Below are 21,215 nucleotides of genomic sequence, written 5' to 3'. Positions count from 1 at the left end.
TGGGTTTGAGAAGTGATAGAACAGCTTTGCATAGGCAAACACTAGTGCCCCAGGGACCATGACATTCTAGATCAGTGATGGCGAACCTTTTAGTGATAAGAAGCAGCCTGCAGTGGCATGCCTGCCATAGGTTTGCCACCATTGTTCTAGATCAATTTTATGGGAAATTTCTCAACTAGGGAATCCCCCACCGTACGGTATGATAGATTCATATCCCTCATCTGCATGTGGCATGAACTTAGTGTTTTGATTTCAGAGTTGTTGTTTATTCTTTCCACCCAGGCTCCAGGTTAGTGGCAAGCTTCCACAATGCTTCTGTGAGTTAGTAACCAGAGTTTTGGCCTTTTTAACATGAAGGTATAGCCCTTTGTGGTTCCTAACTTCACACATAAGTCTCAGTTCCAGAAATGCAAAGCTAGGTTTCCCATAGACATCAAAACTGTACCTTCTAGACTAGTTAAATGAAGTGTGCTATTTTCCAGTGGTGAAATACTATCTAACCATGAAAGACAAGGCTTTTACATAGTATGTATTGATATAGGAAAGAGCTACAAGTGGTGAAATACTATATAACCATGAAAGAAAAGGCTTTTACATAGTATGCATTGATATAGGAAAGAGCTATCTAAGTAAAACAAGCAAATGCAGTACTCTACAATTCATGTAAGTTTAATAGTATATATGTACATATTTAAATACGTGAAGTTTCTCTGAAAAGATTCACAAACCTAGTAACATTAACTATCCCTGAGAAAGAGAGATGTGAAAGACACTTATTAATCTCACTGTAAAAATGCTTATTTTTCCCTCTAAAGTAAATTTGGTTATATGTTCACCTTCAGTTTTGAGTTTCCTCTTTATTTTTGGCACCAAAAGATTTTCCCTTCAGTCAAATCCTGATTTTTTCTTTTCAGTTTGCATAACGTTTTATATCAAGAATATCTATGTATTTAAAGCAAAAGGGGGAGTTCATTGTAGCTTCTTCTGCTATCTTATCACATGTCTACAGCTTTCCCAGAGAGATGTTTATTTTGCAATTAACAGAAGCCAGTGAGTTTCTTTCTGAAACTAAAATTTTACTATTCCTTCCCTCTTTGGGTTCTGACTGTGCTCTTAGCTGATCTGTACTCTTTCAAAGGCCCTTTTCTTCCTGGTCTTAGGCCTGCTGAAGTTTGCAGATGACCTTGGCATGGGAGGTGCCAAAACACAGACCATCTCCCTCGGCCAAGGCCAAGGCCCTATCGCTGCCAAAATGATCAACACTGCCGTCAAAGATGGGACCTGGGTGGTCTTACAGAACTGCCACCTGGCCACGAGCTGGATGCCGACACTAGAGAAGATCTGTGAGGAGGTCATCGTTCCTGAGAGCACCAATGCGACATTCAGGTGAGAAGCTGTCCCCACTGTTGCCCCACCTCGGCAGATATGCTGGTAGCTGGGAATGCAAAGATGGCGAGGCACAGTCTTGCCTTGACGAAACTCTCAGTCCAGCAGAAGACAGCTCATGGATGAATAATGTTGATATTGTGTAATACCTGAAGAGCCATACAACACAGAAAGGGGACAGGAGAGTTAGGGAAGGTCTGAAGGCCTAGGGCTTTGAAAGATGAATAAGACTTTGCCAGGAAAGATGTTCCATTCCTGCCCTTTGCCAGGAAGGCCAGCATTCGTAAAAGCAAAATGCTATGTTAGGGAATACTAAGAAGTTATCTTAGAATTCTGGGGTATATGCTCTAGAAGTTGTTAGGGAAAATAACAGCAGATGTCTCTAGCAAGGTAGATTAAATTACAGCAAGACCAATCTGTAAAAATAATTTGTCTAAAAGATCACCACCAGTAATCTAAGCACCATTTGTCTTCTAGCTCATATTTTTGGGCTCTGTGGGATTTTAATCAACATTGGAAGCAGTTATTTTCTGTGAATGTTAAAGCCCAGCAAAGCTGAACCTCAGTTTTTGCATTCATAAAATAAAGAAGAGAACCAGACAGACTTTAAATTCCCTTTCAGAACTTAAGTATTCAGGCATTCTCTTATTCTAGGCTAGAGAATAAAATTGGTCTGTGGGCCAAATCCAGCCTGCTACCTATTTTGATATGGCTTGCAGTCTTTTTTTGTTTTGTTTTGTTTTGGTTTTTTTGAGACAGGATCTTGCTATTCAGTTCAGGCTGGTCTTAAACTCAATACATAGTCCAGGCTGGCCTCAAACTCATAGCAATCCTCCTGCCAGCCTCCCAAGTGTTGGGATCACAGGCATGTACCACCATACCTAGCTTCTAATTTTTAAACAGTTGGAAAAAGCTAAAGAATAATATTCCATGACAGATGGACATTATGTAAAATTCAAATTTCAGTGTCTATAAATAAAGTTTTATTGAAAAACATCCTTACTTCTTCATATATTGTATGAGGCTGCTTTCATGCTACAAATAGTTGGGATAGGTACCATATGAGATTAGAAAGTCTAAAACAGTCACTATTCTGTCCTTTATGAAAAAAAGTTTGGTGACCCTTGCCTTAAGCAGCAAAGCTTGCTGATTATTTTCATTTTGTTCATGACTTTTTTTTTTTTTGATTTATGTAAAAGAGTAAAAGAAGGATAACATAGTAATACGGGGATTTACCAAATTACAGACAAAGTGGTAGGACAATATCAATGGTTGTTATTTTACCTATTGGTATCTTCAAGATAGTTTCTCAGGAAAACAAATAGACAAATAATAGTGAGTTACAGACAAAAATGGTAGGAAATTATCAATGGTTGTTGTACTATACTTTGGTTTCTTCAAAGTGGTTTCCAGGGAAAACAAACAGAGCTATACATAAGTGATCAATTAAATAATCATTGACTATTCTCAATGATTATTGTTGAAAACACATAGTGATAAACATACATCCATTTATGAAATAGCATAGGAACAATAGAAACATTACAGCATTATGGACAGATTGGTAAGAAATTATCAATGGTTGCTGTAATACATGTTGGTATCTTCAAAGTGGTTTCTCAGGAAAACAACGATATGCAAGAAAGATCTAACAAGTAATTACAGCCTAAGGGTTGTGAAAAATAGTGGATTACCTCCTCATCAGTGACTCCTTTCACTGAGGTGTGATGGCTGGAAGGAAGGCCAGGATTGAAAAGAAGGACCGAGAGACTAGCACCAGTGTCCAGAAACAGGCTGTTTTCTTGTTCCTCTATAGTCATGATTACCCGGGGCTTCTCCATGGAGATGGCAGTCCAGCCAGAGGGAGAAGGCTGAGTATGCTCTTTGCTTCAGAGGGCAGTCCAACCTCTAGTGGTCACCTTTACAGTCAGGACATGGCCCAGGGGGCTTCTTAGGGCAGTCCCTCTTGAGGTGGCCTGGCTTTTGACAGTGGTAGCAGATGAATGTAGTTGACAAGTTCTTCTTGGGGCCCTGAGAATCAGAGTTAGGGTCTGTTTCTCTTAGTGCTGCAGCAAAGGCAGCTGCTTTTTCTCGGTCTCTTTGTTTTCTCTCCTTGGTCTCCTCCTCGTCATGGCTATAAAATACTGGGGAGGCAATTCTTACTAACATCTCAAGTGAGCTATCTGGGGCAAAAGCCATTTTTTGTAGCTTTTTTCTACTATTTGGGGCTGACCGAGTAATAAACTTATCTTTATGAATAGTTTGTCCCTCTACTGAACTGGGATCCAGGGCAGTATGCTTTATCAATGGATGTTCATGAGTTTTTGAAAGCAAGAAAATGTTTGGTGCCTCTGTAGAAATTCACATTATGCCCGTGTTGACTTATACTTGTGGAAGACTCTTTGAAAGGAGAGAGAGTTCACCAGTTCCAAGAATGCCATTTGGTTTGGAATGGCAACGGGATTCACTACCCACTGAATCCACTGCCACTGACAGGACAGTCAATGAAGAAGATATTCTTGTTGACATTTAATATGAACTTAACATAAAAGTCATGAATTCAAGTGCCAACAAGGTCCAGGCATGTAAAATAAGTGACTAAAGAGGGATGAACACGGGAAATAGCCCATTTCCACAGCACAAGAGCAGTCCTCGTGAGAGGTTGGTCTCAGCATCAGCCAATGGGGAATGGTGAGGACTGCGGTGAACTGGCAACGCATGCCCTACAGAGAAGGGCACTTGCTACTTAATATTACTTAATTGTTGCCATGCAGGAAGGCAGGCATCTTGTGACCAGGTTTTCTGGTGACTTTAAAGGGAAAGTGGGAAGCCTGAATTGTAAAAGAAAGCCCTTGATTTTGAAAAGTTGCAAAAATACAGTAAAATGTATGCAAAAATACGGTATAGTGCAGTGTGTAGTGTGTGTGCACGTGTGTATAAAAGGTGTGAGCCAAACAGTGCCCATCTCTAGGCTGAAATCAGGCCTTAGGCCATCAGTTTCTGAACTATTTCTTCTCACAGCCTTGGGCCTGGACCTCAGCCCCCTGCCCACCAAGTCTGACTGGGTCTTGTATCACTGAAGACCTCTCCCATCACCAAATCCACCTGTTGGGAGTCTCTCCAATGTCTAGTAAACAAACAAACAAAAAAACAGGGCACCACGGCATATGTGTACTTAGAGTTTGGTAGAAAAAATGAATTGATGAAAGTCTGGAGTGTGATATGCCGAAATGTTAGCCTATAGGGGGAAAATTATAAATTTTACTTTCTTGTAAACACTTTCACAACATATACCAACTTCCCATGATGAATGTAATCATTGTGTACTGTAAACATATGGTAAGAAATAAAAATTTTTAAAAACCAAAGCTTTAAAGGTACAAAAAGAACCACTTTTACATATATTCTCATTATAGTGGGCATAAATACTTCTTTATTTTAAATAAATTCCCTATATTCTTAAGACCCATTTTCAATACCATTTCCTATTTGATAAAGGTTAACACACTTTTTCTCTAAAGGGCCAAATAGTAAATAATTTAGGCTTTGCAGGCCATATTGTCTGTGCTGCAACTCTTCAGCTCTGAAGTTGTAGGGTGAAAGCGGCCATAGATGAAATGTAAATGGAAGGGGATAGACATGTCCCAATAAAACTTTATTTATAAAAACAGATGACAGGTTGGATTTAGCTCGCTAACCGTAGTCTGCCATTTTTACTCTCTGCTCTTTGTCTGGCTCCCTCTAACTTGCTGAAACCTCTTCTTTCCATGGATCCCCATAGCTCATTATTTCTGTCCTGCTTGTGATTTTGATTTTATAATGTTTAGTGCTCTAGTATCCATCTTTTATCCCTGCCTGGCTGCCAGTTCCTCTTCTACCAAGAAAGCTGTGAGTATCTAGAGCTAGAAACAATGCTTTGTTCACTTTGGTCACTCTGGTAGCTCCTAGTACAGTACTTTACCCACACAGGTATTTAGAAAGTCCCACAGGGAGGTGTAACGGGCTTCAGAGCAGGGGATTTGAAGTCCGAGACCTAAGCACACAACCAAGCGTGCTTCTGAGTGGTGAGTCCTTAGAAAGCCCACCTGACTCTCCATGCTTCTTACATGGGTCAGCTTTCCCACTGCTGCTACAAAAGCCTGACAGCCACAACTTAAAGAGGGAGGTTTAATTTGGCTCATGGCTTCAGTCCACCATGACTGACTGGCTCCAGGGCAGAGCATCATGGCGCGGGGTGTGGGGGAGCCAAGCTGCGAGCAGAGTGGTGACCGGGAAACAGAGCAAGGGGAAGGGAAATGGTATGGAAAATGGGTCTTACCCTGCAGTGAGAGGCAGTTCTCTCCGCAGGCGCGACTCCAGTGACCCACCTCCTCCAACTTGGCCCACCTGCTCGCAGCACATGCAGCTGGGAACAGCAGTGGATTAAGCCACTCAAGAGTATAGGGCTCCGGGATCCGTCCATGCTCTAGGAGTCTCTTAGTCCAGTTCACGATTAAAATTAACTGGCAAGCCTATTTCCTCCCTGGTAAAAGGTGATGGTAAATTCTTCCTTACAGGTGGCTGTGAGGATTAAAAGAAATGAAGGACATGCAGTAAATTCTTAGCCTGGGTTTGGCATCCAGTGGTGCTTAATAAATGGTAGTAGCCAGGCATGATGGCATTCACCTGTAATCCCAGCACTCAGGAGGCTGAGGCAGAAAGATTGCTGTGAGTTTGAGGACAGTCTGGGTTACATAATGTGTTCAAGGCCAGCCTGGACAAAGTGAGACCCTGTCTCAAAAAAATAAACAGTAGGTATTATTTTTGTTATTTTTTTCAATGTAACTTATTGCATTGTTCTGAACATTTGGGCCCACTGTTCTTCCAGACTCTGGCTAACCAGCTATCCATCAGAGAAATTTCCAGTCAGCATTCTCCAGAATGGGATCAAAATGACCAACGAACCCCCTAAAGGGCTCCGGGCCAACCTTTTGCGCTCCTACCTCAACGACCCCATCTCGGACCCCACGTTCTTCCAAAGTTGTACAAAGCCAGTGATGTGGCAGAAGCTGTTGTTTGGCCTTTGCTTCTTCCATGCCATCGTTCAAGAGAGGAGGAACTTCGGACCCCTAGGTGAGCCATGACAGTGTACCCAGGTGGCCTGGGAAATGATCATGGACAGATGCAGGTCAGTTTAGAGGAGTGTGTTCAGGTTTGCATGCAAGTGGGGTGGCCAGATTTGTGATTTATCTGAAATTAAATTTTCACTAATTGGTTTGTATTTTTATTTGCTACATCTGGCAATCCTATAACCAGGTCAATATGTCAGGGAAGAGGTGACACTCCAAAATCAGAGGTCCCCTAAAATAATGGGATAATGGGATAAGGACTGGAGTCTCTTTCCTTTGGCTTGTCTTTGTTTCTTAGGGACAACAACTATCCTCTAGGGAGCTGTCACCAGGTAACTTATAATGTTTCATGCAGCTCTCTCTGCATGTACATAACAATGAAAGACAGAAATACACCTGGGACATTGTGCTTCTTCTAAAAAAATAAGTTATTTATTTATTTATTTATTTATGTAAGCTATTCATGGCCTAATTAGTGAGCAACTAAATCGTTTTCTTAGAATAAATACAAGTTCCACATCATCATGATGTTGATTTTGGATTACCTTTCTCTCCCCTACGGGCTGCCTTCAATTCTGTCCAATAGCTTTGAAATGACCAACTTCAGGGAATTTCTAGCAGTCTTTATGGGTGACACAAGGGGATCATTATCCTCATGGTGATTTTCTCTGAGCACCTGTTCCCTTTCCTTCTACCTCTGCACACTAGCCAGCCCTAGTTAGCTCCCCAGACATCATGAATCTTGCACAGAGGGCAGTGGGAGGGGGCCAGCCCCTCTGCATCTGGATTTCATATATTACTACTTCTTCTCCTACTACCAGTCTCTTATCCATGCCAGATCTGTAGAAATCCATGCAGCAGTTTGGCTCGCAATCAACTACCCTGTTGTGTTTCGTTTACCAATGCATGAATGTATTATTTTGTTATATTTTAAATTGCATATGAATGTTTAGGAGGAAGTTAAACTTGTCTGTTACCTACAGCCTCCCCTGCTGTCTTACTCTAGGCCCAGGGCACGTATTTTTACGTTGTTCTCCAGCCCTCGTGGGCATTTGTCATTAACTTGAAAGTGGAAGTGGCCATCCAATTCTCCCATGAGGACAAAGAAGGGAATTCTTAAAACCAGCTTCATCCTGTTGTCCAATCTTAGCCACTGCTCTCAGCTATGCTGTAGGGTTATTTTTGGAACTCTGTGTCTTACCACAGTATTCCAGGCAGGCTGAATAATTCCCATTCCATAAATCCCAGAATGCTAACATCTTCCCTAACAGATAGGGAGACCCATAAGGAAACTGATTTTAGGATGGATGTTTTCTTGGGCAGAATGGCTCCCATGTTGGCAGTAAATGTCAAGGTTAATCGTCGGCCTGGTGCTCTTTATTCATAGGCTGAAGGAGGCTCTTGATCCGTAATGATGCTTAACTCTACCAGCTCATTCTCTGAGTGGAAATTAAGAGCTCTCAGCACTGAGGCCTCTAATTCTTCTCTGCCTCTTGCAGGTTGGAATATTCCTTATGAATTCAATGAGTCTGACCTAAGGATTAGTATGCGGCAGATCCAGATGTTTCTCAATGACTACAAGGAGGTGCCATTTGAAGCTCTGACCTACCTGACAGGTATCGATGGGAGGAGCTCTGCTGCAGTAACCCTCCACCCTCCTTCTCTTTTGTTCCTGCCTCTGTTCACTTACTTATTCATTCATTCATTGACCTTATACTAATATTGGTCATCATGTTGGATACAGTAAAAAACAAAAACAATGAAAATTTAGGTATATTACCTACAGTCAAATTGCTCCCAGTCTATAAATGTAGAAAAATATAAATGAATAAATGACAATACAGTGATTAGTTCAGTAACAGAAACATTTATAAAGTAGAAAGGCAACACAAAAATTAAATCTGAGGACAGAGAGGAGATGGTTATAGAAAATTTTCTTAAGTTTGACAGATGGGTTTTGAGGGGTGAGTAGGAGTTTTACCAGTGGACAAAGAAAGGGGAGTAGATGGTAAGAAGGAAGGAGGAGAGACTTCCAAAAAGAGGGATCTTAAATGTTTTGTATTAAAATAATTCATCAGCAACTTTTTACTAGTCACTGAGTATATACTAGCAAATAATACGGGAGAGTTCAGATGTATAATCTTGGTTCCTGCCCTCAAGGAGTACACAGTACAGTCCAACCCAGGAGTTAAAATAGAGAGATACAAGAAACGTGTTAAATGAATGAAATACCTGACCTGAAGTCGAAGTGCAGCTCAGCAGAAAGCCTTTAAGATCACACACGAATTCCCTCATCAGTCCCTGACATTAAAGGGTCTGCCTAGGCCGTTTCCCCCGCAGTGATGCATGCTGTATGCAAAGGACGAGTTTAGCCATCTTGCGAACTGCAGCTGAGGAGACTGAGGCCTTACAGCAGTGGTCTGAGCTGTGTGCTAGGCATGTCTGGCAATGTCTGGAGATATTTTTGGCTTTTAGAACTGAAGAGGAGAACACGACCATCATCTAAGGGTGGAGGCCAGAGGTGCCACTAAACTTCCGTAGTGCACAAGACAGCCCCACACAGCATAAAGCTACCCAGTCCCAAAGTCAGCGATGCTGGGAAACCTGCATGAGGTGGTGACATCCCACGGCAGACGGCCACACTGGCTTTAACTCGGTACAGTCAGAACAAAACCCCAAGTGACTCACACAGCACAAGTCCAGTGGATCCTACTGTGGAGAAAGAATTGCTTTAGTGGAGAAGGCCATTTCCCCATCATTCTCTGTCATGCAACAGGGCTCCTCTTCAGACCACCGAGTGGGTGCGTCATGAGCCCGGGAATGTGGTCTTGGGTGAAGACTGCCTACAGGCCACAGGCAACCTGCCCTGCTTGTACCAGCCAGCTGCAGGACAGCCCTTTTCCAGTGTGCCCACCATGACAGTGAGTTAGGCTGAGGAGAGTCCCCGATCTCAAGAGTGAAAGACATCACCGTCCATCTCTCTCCCACTCTCCATGTCCAGTGAATCAACAGGGGTCTCTATTAACTGGAATTACTGGGCATGCATTTAGTAAAGGCTCCGCCAACTTTATTGCCACCATCTCACAGACAAGTTATGTGATCACTGAAGAGCTCGTACCAGCAACTGAACGTGCAAGAACGTGTCACTTGGCCCCACACCCTCGAAGGGACCTAGAGGAGAGTAATCATCCTATATGCCTGGAAGCAAGGAAAAATTAGATATAGGTGATATTTAGAATATTCTATGAAGACTCACTGAAGAGACAGATCACATGCACAGAGAGGTTGTCAGGTTAGATGACCAAAGTCAGTCATTCTTACAATTTTTTTTTTTTCTTCCGGTACCAGGAACCGAACCCACAACCTTGCACTTGCCTGGCAGGTGCTATGCCACTGAGCTAAATCCCCAGCCCCCAAAGTCAGTCCTTCTTAATCCAGTACCCAGCCCTGCAGCAGGGGTCTAAGGCATATCTTGGCTCCTCCAGGAACCTGTGCTCTTGCTAAAATGTGAACATATAGGTAGCTATAAAGAAATGAAATTTCCTTCTTAGACACGAAACCCAGAGCTGAAAGGGTGTTCCCTGAGGGAAAGCTCACTGACGAGGCAGTGGCAGTAGGACCTTGTGTCATGACTCTGGATGCCCCTTATTCCTGCCACACTGATTTCAGTGGGGCAAAACCACTCTTTCTATAATACTGCAGTTCAGGTGCTGTCATAAACCTCCTTAGCACTGATAGAAGCCGTAATATTCAAAATGCACTTTGCTAAAGGCTTGGAGATGTCTACAGACAGAGCTTCAGAAATACAGATACGTTGGCTCAAAGTCAAGTGGCTTCTGTGGACTCACATTACTCAGTCTGAGCTTCCTCTGTTCCCTTAACTAGCCATCCAGGATCCCGCTCCAAGATATGAAGACCCCACTAAGTCAGGACTGAGAGAAACTGAGGCCTCTTGTGCCTCAGTTGTGATTCTTACTTCTTTTTCCTGTCTATAACCTGCCTTTCTCTGAAATGGTTAAATTTGGGAGTAAGCCCACCACTGTATACACACAAACACACGCACACGCACACACACACGTCTCCTTAAAGACCTAATCCGTTAACCTCAACTACCAACTGTCAGGTGACAGCCATCTATTTCAACATTATGGAATCCGGACCAGTTAGAAAATGCATCCCTCGGTGATGGTGCACTGGGGTTTATGTCCCCTCCAAAGAATTACCTAATTCTTTTTATAGAAATCTGAGTGTAGACGTCCAGCCCCCAGAAAACGCTGAGGGTGTGCAGTGGGGATGGAGGAACTGGTATCTTAAAACTACGTACAGGAGTATCTCTTCTTTCTAAAGGACATGTATTTGTCACAGCTGTAGTTAAATGAATGCTTTTTACAGGCAAACCATACTAAATACTTTACACATACTGTGTTGATTTGTCTAAACCACAGCACTGTAAGCTGGGCACTGCCGTTATTTCTCCTTTTTGATCAATGAGAAAATGCTAAGTGGCAGAGCTGAAACTGGAACTTGGGATTGTGTTAGTCCAAAGTCCTTGCCCCAAACACAGCTTTGTAATGCCTTTCACATACATGTACGCACATACGCAGAGGCAAAGTGTCTGGAAGCTGCCTAAATAACAACAGTCATCTTTGATGGAATTCTTACTGATTTATTGTTTTTCTTTGTTGTTTTCTCTTTTCTAATTTTGAATATGGAGAGCAGTTATTAGTTTTGTAGCAAACATAATATCGAAAGACCATCTCATCTCAAGCTGAATATGGCATCAGTAACACTGTGTCCTTGGGCCATCCCCTGTTCCACAGGGCTCTTCTGCTGGAAGAATCCCGCTTCAGGTTAATAACCAGATTCATGACTTTTCCTTCTCAACTCTTTTCCTGTCGGTTCTCCAGGAGAATGTAATTATGGAGGCAGAGTGACAGATGACAAAGACCGGCGTCTCCTACTGTCTCTTCTGTCCACATTCTACTGCAAGGAAATCGAGCAGGACCATTACTATCTTGCTCCTGGAGAGACTTACTACATCCCTCCCTATGGCTCCTACCAGGTAACGCATGGCCTGCTTCTGTCCCCAGAGGGCCTCAGAAGTCTCCATGTAGGTAGGAGATGCAGGGTGTCTAAAGAGAGCCCAGAGATAGCCTTGGGCTTCCTTATTTGGGTCTATAGGACCCACACTGTTTCCAACATTCCAAAAGGCCTTCGGGGGATTTTATTTCCTGTGTAATGAATGCTAGGTATTTACTAGACAAAGAGTTTCAAAATATGGGACTCATCTGGGTAGTTGGAAAGGGAGAAGTAAAGATGGCAAAGATGAAGCCTTGGTAGTAAACAGGCTGATAATTGCTACTTGTATTACCTGTTACATGCCAAAGTCTTATTGCTTTATGACCTCACTTGTCTTCCCATTTACAGATAAGGAAACTGGGGTTTCAGGTGACTAGCTCAGGATTCCACTGTTGGCTAGGGAAAGAGCTGGGATCCAAACCCAGTTCCATCTAACTCCAAAGCCAAGACTCTTAGGGGAACAGAGAGGAAGAGTTGTGGGAGGGAGCTGTCTCCACTGCTTTCACACTCTTCAGAAAACTATGTATGGAGTGCTTGGGTGTGTTCACACAGACTGGGGCGGGCAGTACAACTGATACAGGGTGGTTCTTGTTCGAGCTGGACCCAGCCAAACCCTAAGCATCCGTGTTTGACCCCGGAGACCCTAAATTTATGTCAACTGAAGGTTTCCTTTCCAGTCCTACATCGAGTATCTCAGGACCCTGCCCATCACAGCCCACCCAGAAGTATTCGGTCTCCATGAGAATGCTGACATCACCAAGGACAACCAGGAAACCAACCAGCTCTTCCAAGGGGTGCTGTTGACCCTCCCTAGACAGTCAGGAGGGGGTGGCAAGTCATCTCAGGTAAACGGCCTTGGAGGAGAAAACATAATTCAGTTTCCTGGGAAGTCTTCCATCTAGTGGGCATACAACTGTGTGTGATGACCAATAAGTCAGAAAAGTGGAGGCCTGGCACAACCAGGGGAGGGGGATAGGTGCTCTGGTCTTACTGCTGAGAGGCCTTAAATACACAGCTGAAAGAAACCTGGGGTTTCCAAAATGTCAACTATTTCTGTACAACTTTCATGATATTTTGTATATCCACACAGTATGTATCATAGTATATCCACATATTACTCGTTATGTAATATTTTAAAACTATTTTGCTTAAACATTTTTTAAAACTGTATATCAGAATTATAAATGGAAAGCCAATAAAGTCATGATAGGTACAGAAAGAAGGAGGGAGAAAAGGAAAGAAGACAGATCAGGAGGGAGGGAAGGAGGGAGGGAAACTTAACATTAGCTAACTTCTCCCCTGATGGTGTTGCTGGGCAAAGCCCTGGGCCTCAGGCCTCCTGAATCTTGTTTAAAAAAAAAAAAAAAAGGAAGATCAGTAAGAGTTAAAGGACTGTTACATTAGTACCAATCTGAGACTCTCTACTGGAGAGGAATCAAAAGAGGAAGATGATCAAATTTGAAAAGAATAATATTTTTCATCATGTAATTCAATATTATTTATTTTGTGTCCTGGAAACACCTAGAAAATCACTCTGGGTACTCTAGCGGTCCCCGTGCACACTCTGTGAAGCCCTGACCCGGTCTACACTGCTCAGTTTATAAAGAGAAGGGAAATGCACCCCGGGAGAGGAAGTAATTGGCTTCAAATCCTTCATATCAGAGGCAGAACCAGACCCAGAACCACATCTCTTTGCCTGCTTCCTCCACCCTCTTTCTCTCCCACCCTGCTCTTTTTCCCTCTCCACCTGCCAAGTTGCCTCATGTTCTGCCCCTCTCCAATGTAAGTCTTGTTTATTGGATTTCTTGATTGGGCTTACAGCGCCGTAAGTGTTACTTGGTAAATCAACCTGGTTGGTGTATCCCAATAGAGGGGTGGAAATTCCCTATAGTAGGAAGAAGAAAAGAAGTGTGTTTCATGCCCTCACACCTGTAGAGTGGCAGAGCTGTCTGGCTTTCTCACATCCAGCCTCTACTCATCTTTGGTACTCTGGGCCTGTCCTCTTTCCTGCTTGGCTAAGCCCAAGGACTTTTTTTGTTCAGTTCTGAGAATGACTTTCTGTCTTCCCAAGTGGCACTGGAAGACAGAGACTGAGAAAGTGTTTCATCGATACCGGGAGCTGGTTGTAAGAAGCTGGCTGTGACAGTTGTGAGAGATTCTCACCTAGAGGTGACCTTAAGATAGGAAATTGTTTTTGCCACTTGGTTGAGCAGGAATTCTCTGCCTGGCCCCAGGTGTGAAGGCAGGACTCTCATTGCTTAGCATTTTAATTTGGGGACTAAGGAGTGATGTCCTCTCCAACCTAACACTGGTAGGGTAATGCTTGCCCTCATTTTCCTTGGGGGCAAAATTGGCTTCCACAGGAGAGCTCCCAGGGAGGTTGATACAGTGTTTAAAACGACAGATGTTCACTACTTGAGGTCTACGCAGATAATGCCACAGCCGATAGGTCTTGTTTCTAATTTACCTATTTTCTGCACAAAGGAAATTGTTGAGGATCTGGCTCAGGATGTACTCTCCAAGCTTCCCAAAGACTTTGACCTGGAACAGATCATGAAATTGTACCCTGTGGTCTATGAGGAGTCCATGAACACTGTCTTAAGGCAGGAGCTCATCAGATTCAACAGGTAGGCCAGATGATCTTACTTGGATACTGGGAGCTGGAACATCCGCTCCACCCTTAGGGAGAGCTATACATAGCTATACATAGGCTTATGCCCAGCATGTGTTGGCCCAGGATTAAATGACACCTTTTATTCATTTTCTCTCATTTATTCATGCTACATGTACAGTTAAAAGAAAAAATATCAGAACTACTTTTATTGAGCCTTTAGTGCTAGATATGGTTTCACTGTGTACAGTTCTCTTTCAAATCATGCATAGTCTTTTGAAATATGTAGTTACTAATCTCTCTACCATCATTGTACAGATGAGAAAACTCATTCTGGAGTGATGAGCTGTAGTCTTCATTCATTTAATCAGACATCAGACCTAATAGTGTTATTCCTAACCTACTCAGTCTCCCCTAAGGCTGCTGGAGTCCCTCCATGGTAGTTGCAGGGACTTTTACTAGTCTTTGCCACTGGCCATTGTAATACAATACTGGGCTTCGAAAGGGTAAAGTAGTTTGCCAAAGGTCACATAGTTATTCAGTGGTAGAACTGAGTTTGAACCCAGGTTGTCTGATTCCAGAGTTCATGTACTTAATCAGTAAGTAAATCAGGGTAAGGGCTGGGGATATAGCTCAGTGGCATAAGTGCCTGCCTGGCAAGTGCAAGGTCCTGAGTTTGATCCCTGGTACCGGAAAACAAACAAAAACTTTGCTAATAAGTAAATCAGGGTAAATGTAGCAAATGGCAGGAAAAGTTCATCCATTGTTTTTTCCATAGAGGTGTGGGGTATTATGGGCTGGCCACAGAGTCTCATGTCCTTCTATTCTCATCCCTTCTCACTTCTCCAGTTGTGACAACATAAAACTCAGTGAGATCACCTTGATTTGGTTTCTAAATAGTCACAACAGAGTTATCAGACTGTGCAGGTCAGATGAGGAAATTGAAGCCCAAAAACGACAGTGGTCTGATGCAAATCTCAAGTGACTAAGTGTCAAGTAGGCTTAAAACTCATCACTCCTGCCTCCAAATCTAAGGTTCTTGTTCTTCCAGATACTGTGCTGCTCTCTTCATTGGGTCATTGTTCACTTCTAGGGACTTGCTCTGGAGGACGAGCTGGAGAACTGTCATCTGAAAACTTCTCTGCTTCTGTAGTCTCAGGGTTAGTCTCTAAAGTCAATAGGCAGTTGGCCACATGGGAGACAAAACGAGGCCACTTCTGCTGTGAATCAGATGCCTTGGCACGATGGGCTATAGGCCTCACTCATCCATTCAGATACCAATCCTCACAACTTTCCTCCTGTCACTACACACCCTCCTTTATAGCCACTGGAGCCCCTCCTTGGCGGTCACAAGAGCCTTTACTAGTCTTCACCACTGGCCATCGAATATGGGGAGGGGACAGGGTAATAGCAATCTTCACCTTCACCATTTCTTTACTCCATGTCTTTCCCATTACCTGTTTTTGTTCATTCAGTTCAGTGACACAGGAAGTCTAGTGATTAAATAACAGTTCCATTTTCAATTTGCAGTCACGACCACTATTGTGTCTTCTGGAGCCTGTGCTCCTTCTTTTGAGCACTACAGCCTTGACAATGGCAAGGTTCATAGTTATAAGACTAGAAGTATGTCTGTAGGTATAACGGAGACCTGTGGTATGATTCCTCCATGAGAGTTCTGCTCCTTGGCTCCTCAGTGAGCATGTGCATCAAGTATCTGAACCTTACAGTCCTCCCGATGGGAGTGTTCAGCAGTGCTTTTCTGCATTTGATCATTCTCTGATCCACTGGGTTGGGATTCATGGAACATGACAGCACTGGTAGCAGATTCCTTGCTATCCTCAGATGAATTCTCTCTGGAGAATTCCCAGAAGAATTAAAAAATCATACCACAGCAATATATGTGCACCCATGTTTATAGCAGCACAATTTGTAATAGCTAAATCTTGAAAACAACCCAAATGCCCATCAACCGAGGAATGGACAAAAATGATGTATTTTTTTATATAATGGAGTACTACTCAGCCATAAAGAAGGATAAATGGGAGACTTTTATAGGTAAATGGATGCAACTACAGACCATACTCACAAATGAAATAAATCAGACCCATATGTGAAAACATAGTATTGTTTCACTAGTGTGAGAAACTGAGTGAGTAAATAAGATCCAAAATGTGCAATAGATATTGTGAATAGGGAAGAAACTGTTCAAAAGAAAAGAAAAAGTGTGATGGGAGAAAGGGGAAAGGAAAGAAGGGAAAAGGGAAAAAAAAAAAAAATATATATATATAAACACACAAGATAGTTAAAATACAGCTGGTTTCTCTTGGTTCATTGAGGGGAAAGTTTTGTGCTAGTATTTTTTTGGACAGTGTTTCATGCCTGTATTTTGTACTCTGAACAACTACTGTGAATATAGCAATATGCAATGTGCTGATTATTGTTGCTCTCCTACTAGTCTGTTTTGAAACTGTTATACTGTTATTTTTACTTTTTTCTATTTAAAATTTAAAAAAATTTAGAAATAATGTTTCAGCAAGGGTTAAATAAAATGGAGCATTTTGCAGTCATTAAAAGGGTAATTTAGGTCTCTTATTTATTGAATTGGAATGATTTTCCTATTTGGATTAAAACATCACAAAAATATAGGATGACCCTATTAAAAATGACTTGTTTTTACATAGAAACAAATCTGGAAAGTTAGACAGCAAAGTTATCTTTGGGTGGTGATGTAATTGGTAATTATTTCTCAATTAATGATCATGTATTCATTGACCCTTTAAAAGGAACCAAGATAAAAGGAGATCTGGAGTCAGTGCATTTGGATAGAATGGGGCCACTGGAAAGCCAGGTTTAGCCAGCTCCCTTTACCTTGCAGGCTGACCAAAGTGGTTCGCAGTAGCCTTATCAATCTTGGCCGAGCTATCAAAGGGCAGGTCCTGATGTCCTCGGAGCTGGAGGAAGTCTTCAACAGCATGCTCGTGGGTAAAGTGCCAGACATGTGGGCAGCCAAGTCCTACCCATCCCTGAAGCCACTGGGTGGCTACGTGGCTGACCTGCTGGCCCGCCTGGCTTTCTTCCAGGTACCTGGGAGTCAGGGTCCCTGAGCAGGGTAGGAGGGCCAGCAGCCATGGTAGAAAACGGATTGAGCACCTTGAAATGGTCTTTCCAGGGCTGGGGATGGGAAAGGGATGTTTGAAAGGTCTTGGAAAGACTAGTCTACAGAGACAAAAGTGGGAACTAGAATAAGTCATGAACATGGGACAGAGTTAGCCAATGGATATACTTTGTTCGGCTGCCTGGTAATTTAAAAATTTTTCATCTAATATGTAAACATTGGACTTTTATGTATAAAAATACAGATGTAGGGGTTGGGGATATAACCCTGTGGTAGAATTGTGCCTGGCATGTATGAAACTCTGAGTATAATCCCCAGCACTCAAAACAAAACAGCAGATGTTTTCCTGAAAAACACAACTAGAAGCCTTGACACAACGTGCCTGCATTTGGAAATTGCAACTATTTCAGGAGATGAGTGGCTGTTTGTTCAGTTTAGACATGAGACATATTCTCCTCAGCTACAGTCGCCATTACTCTCTACTATGTTCCCAAAACCACCTTGCACCTGTGCTTCTTTTAAAGTAGAGATACATTTCTTTATACTTTCATTTTGAAAGTGGGAAAATGTAAGTTAAACCAAAAAAATGAGAAATAGAATATTTATTTGTGGGACTCATTTATATTATCTGCCTTTGAACTATCTTTGATGTGTTGTTCATTTTGAATTTTGATTTTTATGGCTCTGCAGGAATGGATTGACAAGGGGCCCCCTGTGGTCTTTTGGATCTCTGGATTTTACTTCACACAGTCTTTTTTGACTGGTGTCTCTCAGAATTATGCCCGGAAATATACCATCCCCATTGACCACATCGGATTTGAGTTTGAGGTAGGATGCTTTGGGTTAAAACAGCTCAAAGGACCAATCAGAGAAAGCAGTATTGCCTACGTCCTTTTAAGTCCAAAGATTTGAGTATGTTAAGGTCCAAACGCTTCTAAGATGCTACATATTAAGTATTTAACATGAGTAGCTCCGAAAACTATTCTCTACATATCAGAGCACTCTAAGCATTTGTCTCTGTATATATAAAAAGGAATCAATTCAAAGGAGAATTCTGCCACCATCATAACTAGAAAAAGGAAAGCACCCTCCAATGCTGACTATACAACATGGTGGAGTCCTCACTGGGAAGACTGTTACTGCCCTTAGGTAGACCTTAGTAGTGGGGAAAACATTCCATTCAGTAACAACAGCAACAACAACAGCACAAAAACAGAACTAGATTGGTATTAAATGGAGCTTGTGCCATCTGTACCCCCCAACACACACACATTCACTACTATCCTAGACCACTTTCTGCACTTACCTGAAAGGAATGTGAGTTTACCACTTCTCCATCTAACAAGTGGTATGCTACAGCACACTCACAAGAACTCACTGGAGCCAGTTTTTACTTTTCCATGAGTTTTGTGAGCTAGTTCTTAGTTGATAGCCTGAAATCAACGATGGTAGAAGTTTTACACTACAAAATTGACAAAAACTGTCAAATCAAATATTTATTCTTGCTACCTCCAAAACTGTTTTGCCAGCCTGCCTCTGAATTAGAATTTAATTTCTCACCTCTTAGATTCAGGTCCAAAATTGCAAGGGATGTACAGAGTCACTCAGCTATAGTTAATATGGCCTCCTAACTCCTACTTTAGTGTAGTCTGTGTCCCCCACGTATAAGGGCAGAAGCCAGCTAGGAATCAGACCCGGCTCACGTGCAGCAGGCAGAAGTACTGCCACAGAAGTTGCCCTGTCCTCTGAGATGCACCCCAGCAGAAGCAGATGTTGAGTCCAGGTGGTTCTAACTGCTGCCTTGGATAGGAAGACGGCAGGTTATGGAACTCACAGTTTTCTACTCTTGCAGGTAACCACACAAGAAACAGCCATGGAGAGAAACCCAGAAGATGGGGCCTATATAAAAGGACTCTTCCTAGAAGGTGCCCGTTGGGACAGGAAAATGAAGCAGATTGGCGAATCTCTCCCCAAAATTCTCTATGACTCACTGCCCATCATTTGGCTGAAACCTGGGGAGAGTGCACTGTTTCTGCATCAGAACATCTACATGTGTCCAGTCTACAAAACAAGTGCCCGCAGGGGTGTCCTCTCCACCACAGGCCACTCTACCAACTATGTTCTCTCCATCGAGCTTCCGACAGACAGGCCCCAGAAGCACTGGATAAACCGAGGCGTGGCCTCCCTGTGCCAACTGGACAATTGATGGTATCTGCCTCAAAACAGAAAGTAAACAGCATTTCATTCTTCACTCAGCCTCGCCTTCCTTTCTTGAGTCACATAACATCACGATGATGCTGTCAATATTATATTATCAGAGCAACTGCCATGAGCCAAGTATTTCACAGCAGTCCTATAAAGCTGGTTATTATTATTATTATCCTCATTTTTATGATGCAGAAATGTGATACAGATAAGTAAATCAGATAGCTACTGAAGTAAAATTTGAACACAGCCAGTGGGATTCACACTTCCTTGTAAGTATTGGGATTGAACCTAGAGATTGAACCTGGGGCCTTCACACTGAGCTACATCATTAGCCCCCCTTCTCTTCTTTTTGAAAGTCTTGCTAAATTGCACACGCCAGGGTCTAATTTGCAATCCTCCTGCTTCAGCCTCCCAGAGTTCAGGAATATAGGTGTGCACCACCACAGCCAGCCCTTGTGGGTTTTGTTTTGCTTTTTATCTATTATTTTGCTGCAACTGTCACAATTTCAATCACTTCTTTGCCTACATGGGCAATCTTCAAGGCTCCTCAGAGGTTGAGAGGGTCTTGAGATACTTTTAAGGCTCTTGAGGTATACATCTTACAACAGTCTTAAGTGGGAGGTATTATCTCCATTTTACAGATGCAGAGTTCTAGCTAGTTAGGGTAGAACTGGGACCCAATTGCTTTTCTATTAGCCCACACTACTGCTAAAGCTTCAGGAAGGCAAGATGAAAGAACTAAATTCATTGCAGGCCCATTGTGTACCAGGGTTTAAATCTAGGCCTTCAAAGATCTTGCTTGTCTCTCCGTCTGGAGGTTCAGGGAAATTAAGTAACTTGCCTAAAATCATTGAATATTTTTTCACATTTGTAGAGCCAGGTCTGAAGCCCAAATGTATCTGGCTCTTGCTCCTTGCATTTTTTACTTCCTCATGTTTTGATTTTGATGTAGGCTTCTGGAGAAGAGGGGTATCTCCAACTTCATGATTATGTTCAAGAAATTACAATTACTCATTTCTCCCCAGGGCCACCTGGAAGGCTCCTGAGGGAGATAAGAATCAAATTCTTGATATAATCTTCAGTTACTGCTGGGCGTGGTGGCACATGCCTGTAATCCTAGCACTTGAGAGGCTGAGGCAGGAGTATCACCATGAGGTCAAGGCCAGCCTGCCCTACATAGTGAGACCGTCTCGAACAAACAAATAAACAAATAATCTTCACTTACTCACTTATGTAGCTCTTTGGTGCTAAGTAGCTTCTCTTAGGGTGCTTCATTGGTCCCTACACAGTGACCAGACATAAGGCTGTTTGTCTTCATGTGTCTAGCCTCACTTCTCCTCCTCTTCACCAGAACAAATGTCCTGGCTTGGTATCTTTTGTTTTTCCTGAATGTGGGGAGCTTTTGAGAACCAAGTAAACCTGGAAACTTCAGTATGACTTTTTAAAGGCATGAACCAAATTTTGTTTGAAGACTCTGAATTCTGAGATCAGCAAATCACCCAAGTGACACTAAAGTGTAAGGAAATTATCTGAACCTTGAAACAAGGCAATAAAGACAGTGAGGAGGAACAAATCTATAACTTAAAGTAGTTCAGTAGGTATTTTTCAAGAAAGAAACAACTGAACCAGCCATGGTGGTTGCACACCTGTAATCCCAGCACTTGCAAGGTTGAGGCAGGAGGATGTCCATGAGTTCAGGGCCAGCCTG

The 21,215-nt window shown here is 42.6% G+C and overlaps 1 protein-coding gene across 1 annotated transcript in view; it reads left to right on the top strand.

The window, feature by feature from the left end:
- The window catches only part of Dnah3 (dynein, axonemal, heavy chain 3), a 152,531-nt gene extending 132,977 nt beyond the window's left edge, over window positions 1-19,554 (top strand). The window contains exons 56-64 of the mRNA XM_013504828.1: window positions 1,161-1,386; window positions 6,254-6,498; window positions 7,994-8,110; window positions 11,402-11,556; window positions 12,251-12,418; window positions 14,058-14,200; window positions 17,060-17,264; window positions 17,990-18,127; window positions 19,152-19,554. Of these exons, the coding sequence (XP_013360282.1) occupies window positions 1,161-1,386; window positions 6,254-6,498; window positions 7,994-8,110; window positions 11,402-11,556; window positions 12,251-12,418; window positions 14,058-14,200; window positions 17,060-17,264; window positions 17,990-18,127; window positions 19,152-19,505 (1,751 nt within the window). The 3' untranslated portion in view covers window positions 19,506-19,554. The remainder of the gene's footprint in view (window positions 1-1,160; window positions 1,387-6,253; window positions 6,499-7,993; window positions 8,111-11,401; window positions 11,557-12,250; window positions 12,419-14,057; window positions 14,201-17,059; window positions 17,265-17,989; window positions 18,128-19,151) is intronic.
- Window positions 19,555-21,215: the final 1,661 nt, after the last annotated feature.

This window comes from Chinchilla lanigera, unplaced genomic scaffold (assembly GCF_000276665.1).
Source record: "Chinchilla lanigera isolate Chin_1 unplaced genomic scaffold, ChiLan1.0 scaffold00092, whole genome shotgun sequence".
Classification (NCBI taxonomy): Eukaryota; Metazoa; Chordata; class Mammalia; order Rodentia; family Chinchillidae; genus Chinchilla; species Chinchilla lanigera.
This window is presented reverse-complemented; position numbering and strand designations above follow the sequence as displayed.